At 46.6% G+C, this 20,774-nt stretch overlaps 1 protein-coding gene across 3 annotated transcripts; it reads left to right on the top strand.

The window, feature by feature from the left end:
* The first annotated feature begins 9,475 nt into the window (after positions 1-9,475).
* On the top strand, positions 9,476-19,278 carry TMEM200C (transmembrane protein 200C). 3 transcript variants are annotated; one of them, XM_081149568.1, is made up of 3 exons: positions 9,476-9,958; positions 10,727-10,868; positions 12,814-19,278. In XM_081149568.1, exons 2-3 carry the CDS (start codon positions 10,808-10,810, stop codon positions 14,724-14,726), a joined length of 1,974 nt encoding a protein of 657 aa, XP_081005694.1. In that variant the 5' UTR covers positions 9,476-9,958; positions 10,727-10,807; the 3' UTR covers positions 14,727-19,278. The 3 variants fall into 3 exon arrangements, with proteins under 3 accessions (XP_081005694.1, XP_081005695.1, XP_081005696.1); XM_081149569.1 differs by lacking the exon at positions 10,727-10,868; XM_081149570.1 differs by lacking the exons at positions 9,476-9,958; positions 10,727-10,868 and adding an exon at positions 12,064-12,212.
* Positions 19,279-20,774: the final 1,496 nt, after the last annotated feature.

The following is a 20,774-nucleotide window of genomic DNA, read 5'->3' as shown; positions in this document are numbered from 1 at the left end:
CTAACGCCTCTGGGGTATTGTCCAGGGAAACAAGGTAGCTAATAAGCTAGAGAAACCTGAAAAGCAGCTGTCACCGAAAGAGGCCAGAACAGAGGGAGCAGGAAAGCAGGTAGGTGTCGCAGTGTGATCCCAAAGGTGAGTATGGTAAGTGTCAAAAGCAAAAATAATGGCCGAAGACAGAGATTCTTCCTTACCTAACCATGATGATAGCTGAGACCATGCTTTAAAAGTTATATTCTTTTTTTAAAATGTACAAAATTATTTATTGAAACATTTTTTAAATAAAGAAAATGGAAATACCCTGAATGCCTACAATAAACATGTGATTAAATAAATTATAGAGAACTCATTTGGTGGAATATGTACCTTATTAAAATTCTTTTAAAAATTACATCCTTGAAGAATCCTGGTGTCCAAAACTAGGTCAAGGCGTCTCGTGGCTCAAATGAATGATTGTGTTCTTTTCCAGTTTGAAGGGAAAATTAGACAAAGGTTCATAGTTTCAAGGTGTTCTTCCATAAGTATTCCTTGATTATTTGATACTTACTACATTTCTATTTAAGAATCTAATGTTACATGGATTTGTGAGTCAATCCAAACCATACATAAATTTATTTAAGTTCGGTATCTCAACATGTTCTAGGAAGAGCTCTGAGATTTTCAAATATCCCACCTCCTGAAGACATTTAAGAATCACTAATCAAGTGAGGGCGAAGTTTAGAGCAGTTATAAAACCAAATCCTATAGCTTCTCTATGCTTTGGGACATGGCATCTCACTATGTTTTGTATAAACCAATGTTTCTAATTATACAAGAGAAGCAGACCACAAAGTGGCCTAGTAAACATTACATAAATGACCTATCCCCAGTGTCCACAGTTTCAAGTGAGGATACTAGGGCTCAAAAGACAGGAAGTAATCTTGAAAAGTCATTTGTGCTTTCTTCAAATCCCATCATTCAACACCAACTAGTCAGTATTATGTGTCACTTAAATAGCACATTAATATGTATTGTGTCCAAGAGCTTATGCAATATGCCCTTGAGATTTTTATGGCTGCAAAAACAAAAAGGGAATCAAATTACCTAGTTTGACTTTCTACATGCTGTAAATATACAGGACATTTTCAGTCTCCACCTCACCTGGTGAGGTGAAGCGTCACCCAGGAAAAGAGGACACCAACCATCATTGGACATGGTTTAGAACCCGTTTTGCTCAGAGATGCAGACACCAGCTGACTTTTGATGTCTACATGTCGGTAGAAATGGGCACAGAAAACCAGAGAGCTCCTTCCACTGATGGAGTCCTGGAGCCTTGTAACTGCCCCCCCCCCGGTGAGAAGCATGACTTCAGCGCCCCTCACCTGTGCCCTCAGCTCTAGCAGGCGCCTGGGGAAATTCCTCCACTGCTTATAAAGGAAAGCTGCAGATATTCTCTGATTTCTGGCACTTCTGAAGCAAGCCATTAAATATACACCCTGATGGGTAAGCTCTTAAAGCGACTGCTACAAATTACCCCCTTTTCTAATTCTTGTCCCTTGGGTGTGGGTTCTCAGTCTGGATCATAATATATTTATCTCTGTAAATGGGAAAAACATCATTTCCTTGGCAAAGAAAAAAAAAAAAGTGGAGCTGTAACATTGACTGATATCCAATTTCCAGAAAGTATAATTTTTCTATCATTTCATTAATATTAATGTCATCAAAAGCCAGACGTTATAAGTGATTGGGAGGAATTTGAAGGAACTGTGACATCGCTTCACTTTTGTGAGGTGAATATATTAAGCTCTTACACGATTTGCTGTAAATACACATAGTCCTACAGATTTTCCTGTAGCCAAACCCAGATCCTCGGAGGAGTGGATTCAAAGAACAATAAAGACCAGGAATATTTTGAAACATTATTTCAGCTCTTTCTGTATATCAATTTCCATTCTACTATACCAATATTTCACCTCTATAAGAAGCTGTGTAATCACTTTACCTGTCAAGAAGTGATGTTTGCATCTTTCTCACTGGAAAAAAAAAAATCTGTAATGTTTTTCTGATGTAATGATACTTCAATCTGCTCCTGTATCAAGAAGCCAGGTGAGATTGTTGTCAGTAAGATTCTATAGAAATCCAAATTAAATTGAGTTTGAAACATACTGTATGCTTTTTCCCTCTAGAAAAATATTAATGCTACTTTGAGCCCATTTTAATCATTTAACATATCTTTTGTGGTTCTGATATGATCAGAAGAGTTTCATTGGGGAAAAAAATATGCTATCAGCAATTTGCTGGTTTTATGTATTAGACATATCTATGCTTTATGATGGTAATTTGGGGGAGGCAGTTTTCTCTTTTGCTATGACTACGTGTACCCTCAAAGAATATAAATGTATTACAGATGTTACTATGAGGTCATCTGAAAGGCATGTGTAATAAAAAATAATTGGGTGGCACCCCCTTCAAATGTGAAATTAAATTCCTCTTTGTGGTCCTTTGGCTCTTAACAATCTTGAGCCCAAACATTGAGAATCTATAGTTATATATTCAGTGACTCAGCATTGGGAATTCCAAAACATTGTGAGGTTATGAGAGCCCCACCACCTGAATTCCTAAAAAGTGGAGCAAATTGTGACTGCCATGATGGTCGCAATGGCATGATTGAGGAAACCCAAGCCTACTTCAGAACACAATTACTCTATGAATAGAGTGTCAAAACTTAGAAGGTAAGGAGGTGAGGGAGTGGGAATCAGGAAGCCACTGCCACCTAGCTGGGACTCATTCAGAACTACAAAGCAATTTGGGGGAACTCCCTGTCTCTTGGATCTGACCCAAAGACATAAACAGTTTTGCTTTCCCTTGCAGCAACAATACCTAGCCCAGTGCACATAATGAGCACTCTATAAATATTCACCATCGTCATTACAACCACTAACATCTGAATAATGCTGTACAGGCCTCAATGCTTACACCCAAGCAACACCTACAGTAGTGACTCCAAAAGTTATACGATAGGCTTAGGAACAGTGATATGGGATGGGGAACACAGCAAGAGCTCAGTTTTTACTTCTATATGTCCAGTTAGGGGTACTTTTTTGAGTGGTGGAGTTGATGGGGTACCAGAGTGCCTCTTCCCCACAACTACTCCATCAGCTGCCACTGATGATGATCTCATTTCTTCCTCACAACTACCTTGACAGAGAGGAGTAATAAATTATCTTTATAAACAAGACAACCACATGCAGACAAATAACTTGCTCAGCATCACATGGCTAGAAGAAGCCAAGTTACTTAAGTATAAATGATCTGAATCCAAAGAGCAACCTAAGAGTAGCATCCATTTGATCTTTTAGAAAACTGAATTCATACCTCAAATCCACCAAAACTCATTTTCTAGACAGATGCATAAACCTGCAAAAAGCAACAAAGTTTTAACTTTCCTCTTCTATTTGAACTAAAGCCCATGCTATTGCCCTAGGTAAGAAATACGCACTTGGCTGCAGATGTTATATAGCTCTGGGTTCACCATTTGAAACAAAGGGTTAGAAGCAAATGTCTCTCTTTCTCTCTCATGCGTGTATGCACAAAAGATGAGAATCAGGTAAACTGTTCCCTCCACCCCAAAAGGAGAGAACTGGACTGGAGTGAGGTTCTCAAAAGTTAACCTGCTCACAAATCATCTGGCCATCTTGTTAAAATGCAGATTCTGATCCAGCAGGTTTGGGGTGGGGCCTAAGATTCTGCATAACTGACAGGCTCCCCGCTGATGCTGCTGGTCCTCAGACCACACAAGGCCCCTTCCCATTCTCAGCATCTTAACATCTCTGAGAATGGCACTCTTGGCCTGCTACTCCCTGGGCCTCTTACGCTCATCAGAGGGGTTATGCCCACATCGTTTCTGCTCACATGCCCAATTCCATGCCTTCACCTCACTTATCCAAATCTGTTCCGGGTCAAGGCTGGGATCACACCCATGAGGTACTCCATAACCGCTGACCATCAAACAACGCAGATTTGAATTGTGCGGATCCACTTATACTCAAATTTTTTTTCAATTAACCAGCTCAGGTCAATTGACCCTCGCAGTTCAAAGCTGAGCTGTTCAAGGGTGAACCAACTGGCAGCTGGGGATCCGTGTATGTGGAGGGCTGACTTAAGTTATAGGAGAATTTTGACTCAGGGGTGGTCAGTGCTCCTAAACCGCTATTTCTTCAAGGGTCAACTGTAGTGTTTTCTCTCCATTGGTCATTTTATTCTGAAGTCCTCTAGCATGGAGAGATTTACCTGTCTGCCTTGCACTGGTCACTAATTTAGTTAGATTTTAATAAATCTAACTAAATGATAAGCTAATAAAGCCATGTCCCTTAATTCTTTTCTGTCCCCAGGAATACTTTCAAATGGCCAGCCCCTTTCCAGCCTTTAGTTCTCAGTGCACATGGCACTCCTCGGTGAGACCTTCCTTGAGTACCCAATATCAACTATTCCCGTTTCCTGCCCACTCTGAGCAGTCACAGAACCCTCTTTTAATTTCTTCATATCACTTATCAAGTTCTGAAACCTCTTTGTTTATTCATTTACTTGCTTATTTTCTGTCCCCTTGAGAGAGAAGAACTTTGTTTACTGTTTGCCACTCTGTGTCCAGTGCCTAGAATGGTAACTATAACACAGTAGGTGCTCAGTAAACATTCGTCGAGTGAATAAATGCAAGAACCAGAGACGGGCATACAAGAAGTGCTTAATAAAATGCTTACCAGATGAATCAGAAACCTGTCATCCAAGCACTGATCGTGGAATCTTTTGTTTCTTTACTTTTGAAAACTAGTTCCTTTTCTGTGTGTTTCTTTCCTGCTGGGTACTCACAGCAGCTCACATCACAGTTAATTTTGAAAGGAGATCAGACATATGAGTTTCTATTAGTTCTCAGTAGGACAAGTCCTCTGTCCACTGTGCTGTAGATTGTAAGAAATAATAGGAGTGTCCTAAGTGTGGACATTTAAGATATGTTTTGGAAACACAGATCAAGTTTGACTGTGGGTCTCTTCTTGGCTCTTCCACTGATGGAGCCCTCTCTGCAAAGCCCCATCCAAGCTCACCTTGGTCTGCTTTCAGGCCTGCCAATGAACTCTAGTTTCTCATCTCAGACCTCAGCTACTTTATAAGGCGCAAAAATCTAGCTTTGATGCTGTACGTGGAAAATGGTAGAAAAAGGAAGTTTATATGGGAAAACTGAATATACAAAAACAAACCTGCTTATTAGAGAAAACAACCCCTGGTAGGTCTCTAATGGAGAGCTTAGTGATTGGTAATATTAAGAAGGCAGAGGTGAAGCCTGTCGTTGCCACATGCCATTTATCTGGAATGGAGGGCGAAGCCCCTCTCTGGTGTGTTCTAAAGAAGGCTCTTTAGACTTTTCACCATTTCCTTTCCTCTGTGGTAGATGCATTTGGGCTTGAACCCTGACACCTTTGAGAAACACAAGAAATAGGCTTGATCATGACCACGACACTAGCATGAATCTACCGTTAATTTCCAAACTGAAGTTCTTGAAAATGATGGTGAGTTCTGCCTCTAGAGGTTTTCATTTGTGGGACCCCAGGGAGTGGAGGCACAGCAAGCGCCCTCCCCTGGGCATGGCAGTGTTCCATGGGGAAGGGCTGGAAACACCAACATGTGACCTTTAACTGAGAAACCCCAAGGCCAGCGAGGCTCAGCTGTGTAAGTACCATCCTCGGACTTCGAGGTTCTATTGCTCCATCCAGGCTCTGCTTGATGCTTTCTTCTCCTGCCTATTCTGTTCCAAAAAGAAATCTAATGAGGCCTCGGCCCACTGTTGGGTTTCCTATTTTCTGTTTTATCAAGCTCTTTTATCCTTTGTATCGGCTGTGAAGAATCGTGAGACTACCACGGTACATTTTGGTGGGATACAGAGGAGAGACAGGATGCCCATTGAAATCTGAATTTCAAGTAAACAACAAATCGTTTTTCAGTGTATGTCCCAATATTTTATTTGCTGCATCTGGTGCTTAGATTTTTTTGTTTTCTTTTGCCGTGCTTTTCTTTGTCATGTTGCTTTTTTATGGGTAGGGGTACAAAGAAGGAACAAGGAAAGAGGAGTGAGATATTTTGTGTCCTGTTTTCAATCTTGGGGTAACGGTTTCCTCCTTCTGTTGTAAAGGTGCCATAAAAAGGCTTGAGAGTCCTTTCTACGAAATCCTCAAACTTCCAGTCTGAAGAATGTCCTCTCCATTGTGTCTTTGCAAACTTCTGAGTTGACTGAGAGTGGCACGAGGTTGAAATCTGGCTTCTCCAGCAAGCGGAAATGACAGGGCTTGGCTAATTGCAAAATGAGCGAAGTAGCATATGCCATGTGGACAGGTGCAGTTCAATCACAGCAGGGGTTCCTGTCACCTCATTTCAGAGAGGCTAAGCGCAGATGCGGTCCCACAGAGATCCCAGTGAGTATGTCCAGAACGGGACAGTGAGGGTAACAAGCTGGCAGAAGATGTTAGGACGAATAAGGGTGACAGCTACATTTAAGGAACTACATTACACGAACTAAACTCACTCCTCCAACAATGCTCTGAGGTAGGTATTAGTGTCATTATTCCATCACAGATGGGGAAACTAAGGCAGGTGAGTTTAAATCATTTGCTTACTTAAATTACTTGGAGGATACAAACTGGTTCTAGAACCCACTGTACGAAACCACCTGTGTTTCTGCAGCCTGGACTCTCTGAGAGCGGGGCATGCGGGGAGGGCGGAGCTGTGGGCATAAGCAGTCCCTTTCCCACGACGCGCTCTTGGAGACCAACAGGGCCCACCGTCTCCTGGGCAGCCGAGAGCACGGGCAGGAGAGCCAGGCACGGTGATGAAGTGACCAGGGGAAGTGAATGAGCTGTGCATGGATTATGAAACTGATAAATTACGTAAGGATTGTTTTTAAGAAAGAGCAAGTGCAAGGTTTCAGGTCAGAGTTTAATCCAACTAAACCAGCTAATCTTTTCCCTGTTCTTTTTCCCAAGGCCTTCATTACTCTCCGGCGACGCGTTCGGAATGCTGTGCCGGGCTCCGAGTTCCTGAGACACTAGTGAATTGTGATGATTGGGTAGCCTTAGCCCTTTGGTCCTCAGCAAGATGAAAATGGGTGTCCCATAATCTCAGAAACCATCCAAACTGAAGAGCCAGTGACACTAGAAGGAAAATAACTCCAGGAGGGCCAAGAGTATCATTGTTCCTTTAAAAAGAACTGTGTACAACTTGGAAACCCCTGGGAATGTATGTTGACACTATGTTATTACAGAGGGCAGAAAGGGCTCCACTGGAAACAGACGTGATCTATCTGATTTTCTCTGATGTCCTGAGCTGAAAACAAAGAAAATTACTGAAGGTGCTAACACTCGGGTTAAATAGAGCAGCTCAAAGTTCCAAAGAGCTCAGCTTGGAAGGAAGCCTTTGATTAATAAACCATAAATCTTACTGTAGTCATCAACAAAAGAAAAAAATAGCTCTGTCCCAAAGCTTGTTTGTCTCGAAAAGAATTCTTTTCTTCTCCAAATCCCTCCAATGAGTTTTAGATGTGCAAATAATGGCTATAATTTATGCAGAAATTTTAAACCATCAATGGCTTAATCTACCTAAAATCCCAACGAAGTCCTGCAATATTATTCCAGTTTATACAGCGCAACAAACAGAGGCCCGCAAAGGATAGAAGTTGCCACCCACAGCCCCTGACAGCCAGCTTTGTGATGAGATGAGCTCTCAGATCCCATCTTTGTACAAAACACCGAATGATTATAGGGATTCATTAATCCCTGGAAGCCTGGAAGTTCTGAGCCAAAAAAAAACCTTTAAAAATGACAGTAAGACCCAGTTGTTTCTCCTTTGCAGTGATTTCTCTAAAAGGAAACAATCCATTGTGGGATTTAAAACTTCCCATTACTGTGGCTTGTTTTCTAGCTTTCTGCATCTGAGTAGCAATAGACAGGTGGAGGAGGTGGGTCCTGAACACCCCGATGCTTGTCCAGATTAATCATTGGCTTGGAAAGGCTGGCAGAGACCACCTTTCAAACAGGCAGGTGTGGGGGTCCTTTTTGGGACACATTTCTCCTCCACTCCTCCCTGTCTCCCCACCACCTCCACCCCCACCTCATATATCATCGTCCACATTCATCTCTTTCAACCTGTAAATGTTTGTGTCTGTACCCTTCTTTTGGAAAAGTGTGGCTTTGGCCTTAAGCGCAGGTGAATGCTGTGTACAGGCAGGAAGCTACCTTGTAACTGGAACTGTGGGCACCAGAGCCCTCCTCCTGAGTGGGTTCTGTGGCCCCTTAGACAGCAAAACTCAGAATATACAACAGACAGCCTCCCACATACATACACCAAAATATTTCTGTCTGGACCCCAAAGTTCAGGCAGCACTCGCTTCATCTGCTCTTCCGTCGCTTTCTTCCTGAATCCTGGCTGCCTCGTTTCAATGGATGATTGAAATCTTTCTTACTTTCTCAGTAACTCCATGGGGAAATTCCACTTTGAAATTCTCTTTTCCCTGTCATTTTTACTTTACAGCTGAGGGGCCAGGGATGAGCCGGGAAAGGATCTCTCTCTCCCTCTCTCAAAATGACGTAGGGCGCCTGGACATCCTCCCTCCCCCCACACCCCTCTCCGAGTCTAATCCTGATTCCCGCACAATCCAGGTTTCCCTTTCCCTGCTGGCCTCTCACCGCGGGCTTAGGAGCAGGAGGGGCTGCCGAGGACGCGCCCGCAACAGACTCCAACCTCCGAGGGGCCCCAGCTGCCCGCGCCGGGGAGAGGCCCAGGTCCCGGGGGGCGGTCGCAAAGCCCGGCTCCTCGGAAGCGCGGGGACAGCGGAGAGGCCGCCCCGCGCCCCGCGCTGCGCGCAGCTCGGCGGGGAGGCTCCGCTCCCGGGGACAACTTACTGTGTTCGCCGCGCGGCCACGCTGCAAACTCCCAAACGGGAGGGGGGGAGACAGCACCGGCTCAGCCGTCTCCGAGGGCAGAAGCGACAGGAGAGAAGGAGGGGCGGAGACGGGGGAACGGCCCCCTCTCCCACCCAAGGGCGTCCCCCGGGTGCGGACGGGGAGACCCCCGGGAGCGGCGGCGCTTTCTTGGGGCCCTCTCCGGTCCGCTGCTCAGACAGGTAGTTGGAAGAAAAAGAACAAAGCTCCCAGTGAAGACCGGCGGCGGTCCCCGGGCGCCACAGGGGCGGGGAAGGCCGAGCCCGAGGCGCCCCGTGCCGGGTCCTCCCCGCGCGCGCCCTCGGACCCCGGGCCCTCGCGCCCAGCGCCGACCCCTCCTCTGTCTGCCCTCGCGCCTCCTGGTCCGCGGGGAAGCAGCTCTTCCGAAGGGACGCGCGGCGGGCTGGAGAGGAAGTGTGCGGGGGGGAGTGTGCAGGGAGGCGGAGGAAGGGGGGCGCCCGGGAGGAGGCGGGGCGGGGCGGGGGGCGGGGGCGCCCCTGATGAGCAGAGCCGGGCTGGGTACCGACTGCCAACCTGCAGCAATTTCCCTGTGTCATGGCTCTGGTCTCTTAGCAACAGCTGCCAGTCCGGCCGCCCCGAGCCGCGCGAGCTGCCTGGGGCTCAACTCCGCCCGGCGAGCCCGGCGCGCGGCAGCCGCACACAAAAGCGGCGCCGGGGCGGCCGGGGGCGCGGCGGGAGGGCGCGCGCGGGGCGGGAGCGGCGGCGCCGAGGGCTGCGGGCGGGCGGGATGCGGGATGCGGAGGACCTGACACTTCTTGGAAACTCTTGGAAATGGCTCCCGCCTCGGCGCCGGAGGGGGCTGCGAACCTCGGGCGGGCGCTCGCCCCCGCGGGGCTGCTGAGCGGCGCGCGGACGCTGGGCCCCTCGGCGCCGTCCCCGCGCTCTGCGGCCGGCTCGGGCTGAAAAAGTTTCTCCATGGTTCCTTTGTGTCGCCCGAGCGCCGGATCGCCGGCCCCGAACCGCGCCAGCCTTCCCGGGTAAGTGAGCGATATTGTTTGCTTGTGGTGCTGCCATTTTGAGCAGTTCTGTCTGTCCTCAGCCCCCGCGCCGCCCCTTCCCACCGCTCAGGTCCCGAGCCCCGGCCCCGGACGCATCCCGTTTTCCTAGGCGGGCCATACGGGATGCGCTGCCCGGAAAAAGCGAGTTTAGGATGGCCCTCACTTCTTCCTGCCTGTCTTCTTTCCAGAGGCGGACTCCCAGCTGCTGCGCTCATGCGATTCCAACATAAATAAGCCGACGAACGGGAAGGGCAGGGGGCTCGCGGCCCAGCCGGCGAGGGAGCGGGTCGAGGAGCTGGGTTGAGAGTGGGGCCGGGCAGGGCGCTCCCAGCCTGTGGGCTCTGAGGCTCAGGCAGAGTGGGGCTCAATCCATCATGAGCCGAGAACTTGAATGTGTCTCTTGGAAGCAGTTGTATTTTTAGACATTCCCCACCCTCCATTCCTTAACCATGCAAAGACCGGCACCCGGCAGTAAATCGCGAGGGTAGCCAGCCTCCACTGCTAAGTTTGTTTTCCTTAATTATGTATGGAAAAAAAAAAAAAAAGCCTGAAAGGTGGGTCTTCTAGGACATCTGACCGTGGTCGGTATTTCATGTCCGATGATGGTACATTAGAGAGGAGTTCAGCCTCCAACAGAGATGAGGAATGATAAAGGAGGGAGTTAATTACTAGCTACTAAACTAATTTTAAAGATCTTCTGTAAATGATGTTTGAAATTCATTCCAGTCTTCCTTACACTCTACCCAGAGCCAACGCTGATTTCTGAGGAGAGAGACATCATGGGGGCCTTCCTCCCCAGGACACCCAGCAACCTGGCAAACCTGACCAATGCCCCACAAAATGTTAGCAGTTCTCTCATCTGGGAGAGCCACCTACCAACTGAGTCCGGGTTTGTTTCTAAAATGTCTGGCTCCTAAATCCTTAAAATAGCCACAGATCTCCAGATAAGATGCTAGAGTCTAGGGATCACTTAAAACAGCAGTCTCTGTGTTGCAATTACATAATAAACATGCTTATTGGGGGGGGGGGCGGTCAGATGGACAGTAAGATACTCTGTTTTTTGTGTTGTTGTTTTTTTTAACAATCTGTACCTACTGGTGCAATTTCTTAAAACAAAATTATAAAGGGTCATAGATGTATCCTCTCTACTGACCCCTCTCTAACCTACCGGGTATTTCTCCTTACTGAAAACCAACTAAATTCCAAGGAGATACTGACATGGTAAAGAGCTGATTACCATTTGCTTTTCCTCCCATGGAGAAAAGGTCCTGCCTATATTGATATAAAGGAGGGAGGGCATCGAGGGCCAAAGCTGTCCATCCGTGCACCAATTAAAGCAGAATTCTACCTAAGTCATCCCACATTTTCAAAGGGTAATTTATTCTAAAATATGAATTACTTTATAAAGGATATTATTTTATACAGGATAAAATGCCAAAAGGCTCGTGAGTGATCCCTAAGCCTCTCGAATTCACGCAATGCCCTTAATTTTATCATCTCTGTTAGAGGAGGGAGCACAACCACTGGAACAAAAAATGCTTAACTCTGGGGATCCAGAAGGATTGAAATCTTTAGAAACTGACAGAGATCCACAAAGACGCATCTGCATTTATCTAGCCTCGACTTTATTATAAACAGCTAAACTTCCTATCATAGCCTACTGATGGTTGTCACCCTCCCTTCCCAAAAATCACCCCATGAGAAAAAGATGAATAAAATAGTTCTCACTTGGGGAAATGTCATTTTACAAATCACCATTATCACGCTATACCCAGTTGATTGCCTGCTCATTGGAATTTGGGGTTTCTGAAAAGTATTGGCACATTAACGAGGGGTCAGGAAGCTGTTATGGCAGACTAGTGAATTTCGTTTTAAGGCTGTAATTTTCCCACAGGAGGAGGAGATCTTTCCCTTGGAGATTCTAGGGGCCTCTCAGATTCCCTGAAGAGATCTAGCATATCACACCTCTAAGGGGCTTCCTCTGAGGGAGGAGAGGAGCCCGGAAGAAGAGCTCAGTTACATAACCCGTTACCTAAAACTAAATATTCCACCCCAAGAAGCTGTCCAGATGTTGCAGAGAAGAGATGATGAAGAGCCTGTGAGAGGGATCTGTTTGCCTTCAGCTGTAGGAACAGTAATAGTGGAAAGATGACTTTGGGCAGATATTTATTGTCCGAGCATTGGCACATCTCTGGTGTTCTCCCTGAAATGGACTCTCTATTAATTACCTGAGGTAAATAAGCTGTCTGCCTGCCAGCATAGGTATGACCTTCTATTTTCATCCCGTAAAATGAATTCCTTTGTCTTTGTAACATAGTAACTTTTGTGGCTGTTTTAGTGACTTTGGAGGAACCTTGACAAATTCTTGGCATAGGCTGAGAGTTGCAACTCCTGTGGCAGCTCCCATGGGAATCTTCTGATTCCAGTGGGACAGCGGGAATGACTTTTGCCTGGAAAGTCCCCAACTACTACTTTGAGTCCCCACATTTAGTTTCTACTAATGGTCAGAACTCTGTTGGCTGCCAGCCAGGAGGGTTGGAAATGAACAAGTGGAATATTACCTATGGAGTGTGTGTGAATGGAGGCTTGGGGGAGGGAAGGCCGCGTCTCTCAACGTGTTTTATCACCTATCAATTATTGCAACAACGCTCCCCCCCCCCCCCAGTCCTTCTACCGCGTCCCCTGGTCTCTCTACGCTGCACTCCGGTTAGTGGGTAAAGACCCTGGGGTGCGGGCACACTCGTGAAGGGATGGGTGGAGAGGGACCACTGCAGCACGTGGCATGTTACTGCGGCCAAGCCGGTACCCTCTGACTGTCTTCCTCTGCTTTGCAGCAGGAGGAGGTGGCGGAGCTGCTAGTGGGCAGCCGGCGCGCCCCTGCACGAGCTCCGCGCTAAGGGCTAGCCCCGCACCCCACCGGCTCGCCATGATCGCCACCGGCGGCCTACTGAGGATTTCCGCCCGAAAGCAGGATCCCCTCCGCCCCCCCAGCCAGGTTCCCAAGCGCAAGCGGAAAGTCAAGAAGAGGCGCAAGAACGACGTGGTGGTGGTGAAAGGCAAGCTGAAGCTGTGCTCCATCTCTGGGCTCATCGCCCTCTGCGGGATCCTGGTGCTGCTGGTGGGCATAGCCATGGCGGTGGTGGGCTACTGGCCCAAGGCCAGCGGGGCCAACAGGGAGGGGGCTAAGCAGCTGCCGCCCTCGAGCAGCGGCCACCGCGTCCCCACCACGGCCAACAGCAGCAGCAGTGGCAGCAAAAACCGGTCCAAGGGCCACCTGGGGACTGCGGGGGGAGTCAACTCCAGCGCCGTGGGCGCGCCCGGGAGCACGCCCCCCGCGCGCCCCGCCGCCCCGGCTGCGTCCGCCGCCCCGTCCGCGGGCTTCTTCTTCCGCGTCTTCTCTGGCTACCTGAACTCCGACAAGCTCAAGGTCTTCGGGCCCCTCATCATGGGTATCGGCATCTTCCTCTTCATCTGCGCCAACGCGGTGCTGCACGAGAACCGAGACAAGAAGACCAAGATCATCAACTTGCGGGACCTCTACTCCACAGTCATCGACGTGCACAGCCTCCGAGCCAAGGACCTGGCGGCCGCCGCCTCGGCGCCCCCTGGGGCCGCGCCGCTCAACGGCTTCCTCAGCTACGTGCAGTCGCGGGGCCTGGAGCTGAAGCCCGGGGCCTGCGGCGCCGCTGGGGACGCCTTCGGGGCAGCGGCGCTGCTGGCCAGGGGCTCGTGGCCCCACCCCGCAGCGCCGGGCGGGGGCGGCGGCAGGACCAGGGGCGCCCTGTCCCCGCCGGACCTGGCCTCGTCCTCCCGCTGCCCGCGGGAGCCCCCGAGCCTGGCGGAGGCCGTGTACAGCATCTACCGCGAGCGCTCGTGCGTGGCGGGCCGTCGCCGGGCTGCCGTGGCCGCTGCCACCACCGCCACCGCGGCCGCCAGCAGCAGCAGCACCCCGGCTCCCTGCAGCCCACCCGAGAGCTGGGGGCGCCAGAGCACCGCCAGCTCCCTCGTGGGCTCCTCGTCGAGCGCCTTTGCAATGCTGCCCTTGCCAGGGGACCGCGACGGGGACGGGGACTCCGAGGGCGCGAGCTGCGGCTGGCAGAGACCGCCTGGGGAGCGCGGCTCCCGCGAGACGCCGCGGGGTGAACTTGACCGGAGCTTGGCCGACCTCCGCGAGCCGGGCGGCGCGCGCGGGGCTCCCGGGCCGCTGGACGATCCCGGGGGGCAGGGCGGTCGGCTGCCCAGGACCGGCCAGTGCGGGGGCCTGCGGCGCCGCAGCACCAGCGGGCTCCTGGACTACCGGGCGCCGCCGTCCCCGGAGCCCCCGCCCTCCCCGCGAAGCGAGGACGCGGCCTCGAACCTTCCGGCCAGAGCTGCGACCCCTTCGCCCCCCCTGCGACGACGGGAGGACTCGCCCCCCGACAGGCGGGGCTCGCCCAGCTCGCAGCCTGAGGACCTACCCCGCAGCAACAAGGGCTACACCCCGCTGCGGGGGGCCGGCGCCTCCCTGGAGTCCGGTGTGGACGCGGCAGCCGGTACGAGCCAGGACTGTGAGGCCACCGCCCTCCAGGGCGAGGAGGAGCGCAGCCCTCCGCGGAGCCCCCCGCCAGACCCCGGCCGGGGGCCCCCCGCCGCCCAGCCCCCGCCGCCGGCGCGGAGGCCGTTTACGAACACGGAGAAGCTCTTGCTGATCGCCGGGTGCCACGCGGCGGGGCCTGAGGACCCAGACCTGGACGGTGCTGGCACTTAGGGAAGGCGGGAGCGAGGGCAGAGGGCAGGAAATAGGCCCGCTTGAATCCGCGACTGGATCAGGTCCCTCTTTCCTTGTGGACTTACCCGAGGAAATCATCCAATACCCAAAGAGCTGCAGAATGTTATCCTTGAATTGTGTTCACAAGATTCCTGTAGATAACTCCAAGCAATTTTTTTTTTTTTTTATAAAAGCGAACTAGTCTTTTATGTCCGATGGTGATTGTATGTTCCATGAAAACCAAATGTGTTAAAAGGTCAGCAATCTAGTTCATTAGATAAAATGCTCTTAATTTTCTTAGGACCAAAATAATATATTTTTGACAGTAACTGTGCACTTTAACTTTTCTTTTTTTAATCCCTGATTTCCCTAACCCTTTACTCTGCTGCTGGTTTTGTCCATAGCTGCTTGTGAATGACAAGCTTTTTTTCCCTCCTATGCTTTCGCAGATCACAGAAGGGTTTGGTTCAGTTCTCTGGGAACTGATAGTACTAAACGAAGACAAGGCCAAAAGCATGAGTATGTCGGGAAAGAGCACTTTCCTTGCCCCACCCCACTCTGCTCATCCAACTGCCCAAAGGCCTCTATTTTTTAAAAGGATATTTACATTTTGCTACTAGGGTTGCTAATGGAGAGGGAGGGGGCCCCGCATCTAGGTGGACTGTTACATTCCTAAATTCACTATATCAAGTAGTACACGATACTTTCTTGAGTATTATCACACCTGTATTGAAAATAGCATTAATATTAAAATTCTTTTTTAATAAAAAAAGTTTCCAAACAAGTTTAAATATAATATTGCCTCATTTTGCCTTGGAACTAATGCTTCTAACACACATGAAACATTTAACAGTTTGGCTAATAAATAGAAGACATTTTGCTAAGACACTGCTACTATGATTGTAGTGATTGTCCCCAAAGTGCTCAGCGCCATCATCCTCAAACAATTTCCAGTATATTTTTAACTTTTAAACATAGATAGTATCAACCATTTAAGAGTTTCTCTTTCAAATAGAATGAAGCATTCAATAAATAGTAATTTTTAATAATACTTCTACTTTACCTCAAAGTATTAATTTACAGAGCACCAGGCCTAATATCCCATTTAATCCTCTTGGACTTCACTATTTGATTTCTTACTTAAGTTCATAATTGTGAACCCATGGTCTACATAGGCTAAGATAATGTTTTAATAATTTGGTAGGCCTTTTTACACTTGATTTTATTAAAAGTCAGGGAGTTAATTTTCAAGAACAGTAGGCAAATAATATACCATTCTGACACTCTCCTCCTTTGAATGTGAGCTAATACTGGGAATGGTATTATTTCTTTTTTCAGCCACTTGGATACAAGTTCTGCACTTGCACACAGCCAAGGCTATCATTGCAAGAGGTTAAAATGGTGATTCTAAAAGAAAATCTAGCCAAAGATGTGGCCATGTTGGTCCCCATGGGTGAAGCAGTGGGTCCAGTGGAAAGAGTGGAGATGCAAGAGTGAGACTGAACCCCAGCTTTCAGCATTTGCTAGCTGCATAGCCTTGAACAATTCACAATGTTGAGTCCCAGTCATTTGGTCTATAAAATGGAAGCAACTAGACATACCTCATAGAGCTGTGAGGTGGGGGACAATGAGGTATAAGTACAGAGCCCAGCAGAGTACTTGGCTCAGAGTATGTGCTTAATAAATGGTGGTTATTGTAATTATTAGCATAATATGTTGTCTAAATGCACGCAGTAGAAGAGTGGGACCTCCCTCAACTTAGGCTCAAGAAAGCCTCTGCTAAAATCTGGATTCTCCACTTATTCTGCATAACCTTAGTCAAATCACTTAACCCTTCTGGGTCTCTGGTGGGTGGTCTAATGTCTATGATTGCCTTCAGCTCTGAAAGCTTTACCTAAATTCAGGGTGTTTGTTTTGTCTCTGGTATAATCATATATTTGTACACACAACTTTGCAAAGTGAATATACTTAATAAACTATTTATTGTAACATTCTGTAATCAATTTTAAAGGACCGACTTTATTCCCAGATTGAATCATTAAGCTAATAACTCACTTGAAAGCTGTGGATTAATTTATCTGGCTCTTCTATATAGCAAAAGTGAGTTTCCACTAGTAAAATTGACAGGCAAGTGTAATCAGACCTCCAGGTGGTGTTACATTTCAAGTCTCAATTGTTTTATCACACTTACAAAAAAATTTCAAGTTTCCTTGGGCTTTCTTCTCTATTACCTTGTGTACTGGGTAAGTTATATACTATATGATGAGTTGTGTAAATTACTGGGTAATTAACATACTGTATTGATGAGTTGTTTAAATGTTAAAAACAAGTTCCAGTGCTTTAAAATGCTGTTTCCAGTCCTCAAAAAATATACTGCAAGACATTTAGCAAATAATAAAACCACTACCTCTTTAACTAAAGAGGAGGAGACATTAAATCTGTCCCTTACAAACTTTAGAAAATCCGGTCCAACCAATCGATTAGACTTAACGATATTGACTGCTAGCTAATTTAATCAGGTTAAATAAAAACTTCTTGCTCATATTGATTTTGTGGACACAGGCCCTCTGAAACTAACTTCGCTAAACTAATATAGTTTAGTACCAAGTCACATCTATCTTAACCCCTGAGCAATCTAAGTGGGTGGTTTTTTTCTCCTGAAGATAAAAAGGATGAACCCAAGTTTCCAAATCTTGGGAGACTGGGCTTTCATCAGATCTCAGATGGAATCCTCTACAACTATGGCAATAGCTGGAATTCACAATTTTCCCCTTCTTAGGGGAAAGGTCGTCTGCAATAATAATGTTAAACTGTTACTCACTACTTACCGTGGGCCAAGGTCTGTTGTACATGCTTTACACGTAGGGTTTCAGTTCCTCCTCACAGCAACTCTCCTGAGGTAAGATGATTATTTTCCCCGTTGTACAGACAAAGATGCTCAGGTCAGAAAGATGGAGCACTCGCCCAGGTTACACAGCTGGTGAATGGTGGAGCCAGCAATGACAGTATTGAACATCTGGACCTGTTGGCAGATGCCGAGCTGAAATTGGCACTTCTGGAGATCAACAAAATATTTCCTACGTTTTTAGCTTACTGCTAGATCCTTCTGAAACCATTCTTGGAAATACGCAGAAAGTGTTAGAACATACAGCCAGTTTAAACACTGTGGTTAAGCCTTCAGACTGGCATTAACAAGATATTTTTCTATGTGACTTCTTGCAGGGTCTGTTGTACCAAATCAATAGGAAACAGTGGAAGGGATTTTAGAGATCATGGACTCTTCCCTCTGCCACCCATTATTTGTAAATGAGGTGGCTAAAAATTAGAAAGATGGAATAATTTGTTTAAAGGCAAACAGCAAAGGCAGGACTAGAATGTTAAAGTAATTGCAATAATTGGCATATGCATTATTCTTCCACCACCGCCAAAAAATTTTTCTATCATACTAGCAGGGTGACCTTGGGCAGGCTACTCAACCTCTCTGTGTTTTAATTTCCTTTCCCATACAATGGGAATAATAATGGTACCTACCTCATAGGATTGGAGCAAAGATTCAATGAATTAATGCCTGTGTAGAGTACTTACAACAGGCTTGGCACATAGAAAGTGTTATAAAAAGCTTTTGAGTTTTATTGAAAACAGAATCAATTGCTAAACTGAAGCATTACATATGCCTTCCTTTTTATTGACAGAATAATGTTAGGTTTAAAAATCTAAAGTGTAAGGCAACATAGCATAGTGGCTCAGCATGTGACTCAGATACCACTGTACCTGGGTTTCCCCATTTGTTAAGTGGAGATAAGCAATAGCATCTGGCTCTTGGAATCGGTTATTTAAATGAGAAGTAAATAAACTAATATACTTAGCTTAGAACAACTCCTGGCACAAATGAGCCTTCAGTAAATGTTAACTCCTATTATTAAGGCAAAATACAGAAAAGTAATTAGTAGGCTAAATTTGCTGCTCAGTTGTTAGGGACAACCATAAAAGTACTGCACTGAGAAGTCTTTATAATTTAAGTATATTGGGAAGAAAAAAGAGACCTTAAAAAATGAGGACTTAGGCCACTCCAATGCCCCCAACAGAATATGGAACTAATGAGAGCTAGATACACGCTCCTCGTGGTCCCATGATCAAAATATTGTGAAACAACGAATGACTGCCCAGGCTGGGCGACTTGGCTGTGTTTGACCAAGATTATTCCATTTCCATTTATTGAGGCTGGTCACATCAGAAAGGCCAGGCTAGCCCCCTGGGTCCCTACCCCTTTCTGTCAGAGGAATCCCGCAGAGAGAAAAGCTCCTTGGAAGACCTAGAGTTAGGAGGAAGTGTGTGTTGATTTACTTAAATTATCTGGACAAAACGTTTTTTTATACTAGTTTTCTCTTTAGTCATTCTGGGTTCTTTTCAAAGATGCAGTTGAGTTAGAGAACTTAGGAATAAACCTCCAACAACACAGAATCAGAACAAACTAAGTATATGTATTTTGTATTTTGATCAGAGAAGTATTTTTGTGAATATATAAAAATAATTTTACAGTCAAATAAAGAATGGAATTAATATTTGTGAAGTTTGTATTTTATAGACTCAGGCTATTATTTTATCTATTTTTACATTTTTTGGCTAAAAATCATTAGATGAATATGTAGGCTACTTTCTTGAATGACTAACTCTGAAGAGCATTCTAAGCATTCTTCAAAAGTAATGACTTTACATTTATGTGAAAGTTACATTTTTTTTATATTAAGTCACGACAAGTTGGGGAGTCCATTTGCATTAACGACTTTAGGCAACAGCTACCTGCCACTCTCCAAACACCTGGTGAGCAACTTACTTTGTGTGTGCCATCTATTTCTCTCTGATGTCAGAAAAGCACTGGGCTGGTGTCGGGTCTCTCTGGGCTTGAGCCATAGTAGGAGTATAAATGACTGCCATCCTGGGAATACAGCCTTCACCCCAAGCCCGGGGACACTTTAGGGTTTCTACCATCTGAAACTAGATTTATTCAACTTTAAACTGACTCCCAATCCTTACTTTGTCAACAATGCTCGCCTGTGGTATGGCCCTGTGTGGCAAACAGGATGTGTGGCTGATCATTACTAAGATAAGCTTTTTCTGGTCATGGTGTGTGGTTAGCAGGCTCAAAAAGCTTACACAGATTCACCAGGAGTATCCCAAAGCATGTGTCTTTCTCAATAACCTGTATCGCTTTCCCTGTGCTTCTGAGCCTATACTGTCACCAGTCCCACTAAATGCAAGAAGGTTGACTGCTAGTCACCAGAGAGGAAAACAGGGCACAGACCCAGAGGTAGAAGAAACAGAGAGTTCCTCAAAAAGAGACAAAAGATAGTCCAGAGTTGCTAGGAAAGCTTTTTGTTTCACAGTGAGGATGAGGCCCCTCGTGTCTGCAGATGATTTGTATGTAGACCAGTGTCATAAAATGAAACATTGCAGTAATTTTTGTTCCTTAGAAAATATCCTTTCAGCAAATGCATGGTTGGACATTAATTTGTATCTTTTTCAATATCTAAGAAATTTTACATAACAGTGTTATTGACACAAATCCACTTGATACTAGAAATTGCTAACCATCTGATGTTTAAATAAGGTAAAAGAGCTTTATGAGCAAAGTTATAAAGACTTGCTTTTACGTTGAGAAACTCAAGTATCTTTAAGCTCTGTCTATACTTTCAAAGGAAGAAAATACACAAGTCACTGTTGCACTAGGTCATTTGAAACAAGACAGGCCAAAAACCTGCTTTGTCTCAGTGTAGGACTTTGGCCATTGCTTTTTTTTTTTTGCTTTTTTTTTTAATAATTGCCTTATCACTCCATTTATTTATAGCTAGAACACTAAAAGAAAATAATTTCACCTGAATGAGTAAACATCTTTAGGTGAAGCTGCTGCCCTTTTGGTAAAATGGATCATTTATTTGTAGATCAATTCAAGATGTATTTTTAACTGCCTATTGTGAGTCAGGTAGGCACTGTGCTGGGCGGAAAGGATTAAACTATGAGCAAAACACAATTCTAGACTGCAGGATCTTG

The sequence above is a fragment of the Miniopterus schreibersii genome, assembly GCF_964146895.1.
Source record: "Miniopterus schreibersii genome assembly, chromosome: 10".
NCBI classification, from domain to species: Eukaryota; Metazoa; Chordata; class Mammalia; order Chiroptera; family Miniopteridae; genus Miniopterus; species Miniopterus schreibersii.
This window is presented reverse-complemented; position numbering and strand designations above follow the sequence as displayed.

Excerpts from the sequence above, each read along its gene's own strand:
- TMEM200C (XM_081149568.1), top strand. The coding sequence starts at position 10,808 with ATGCCCCACAAAATGTTAGCAGTTCTCTCATCTGGGAGAGCCACCTAC. Across the intron at positions 10,869-12,813 it reads CACCTACCAACTGAGTCCGG|CAGGAGGAGGTGGCGGAGCT; the intron begins GTTTGTTTCTAA and ends TCTGCTTTGCAG.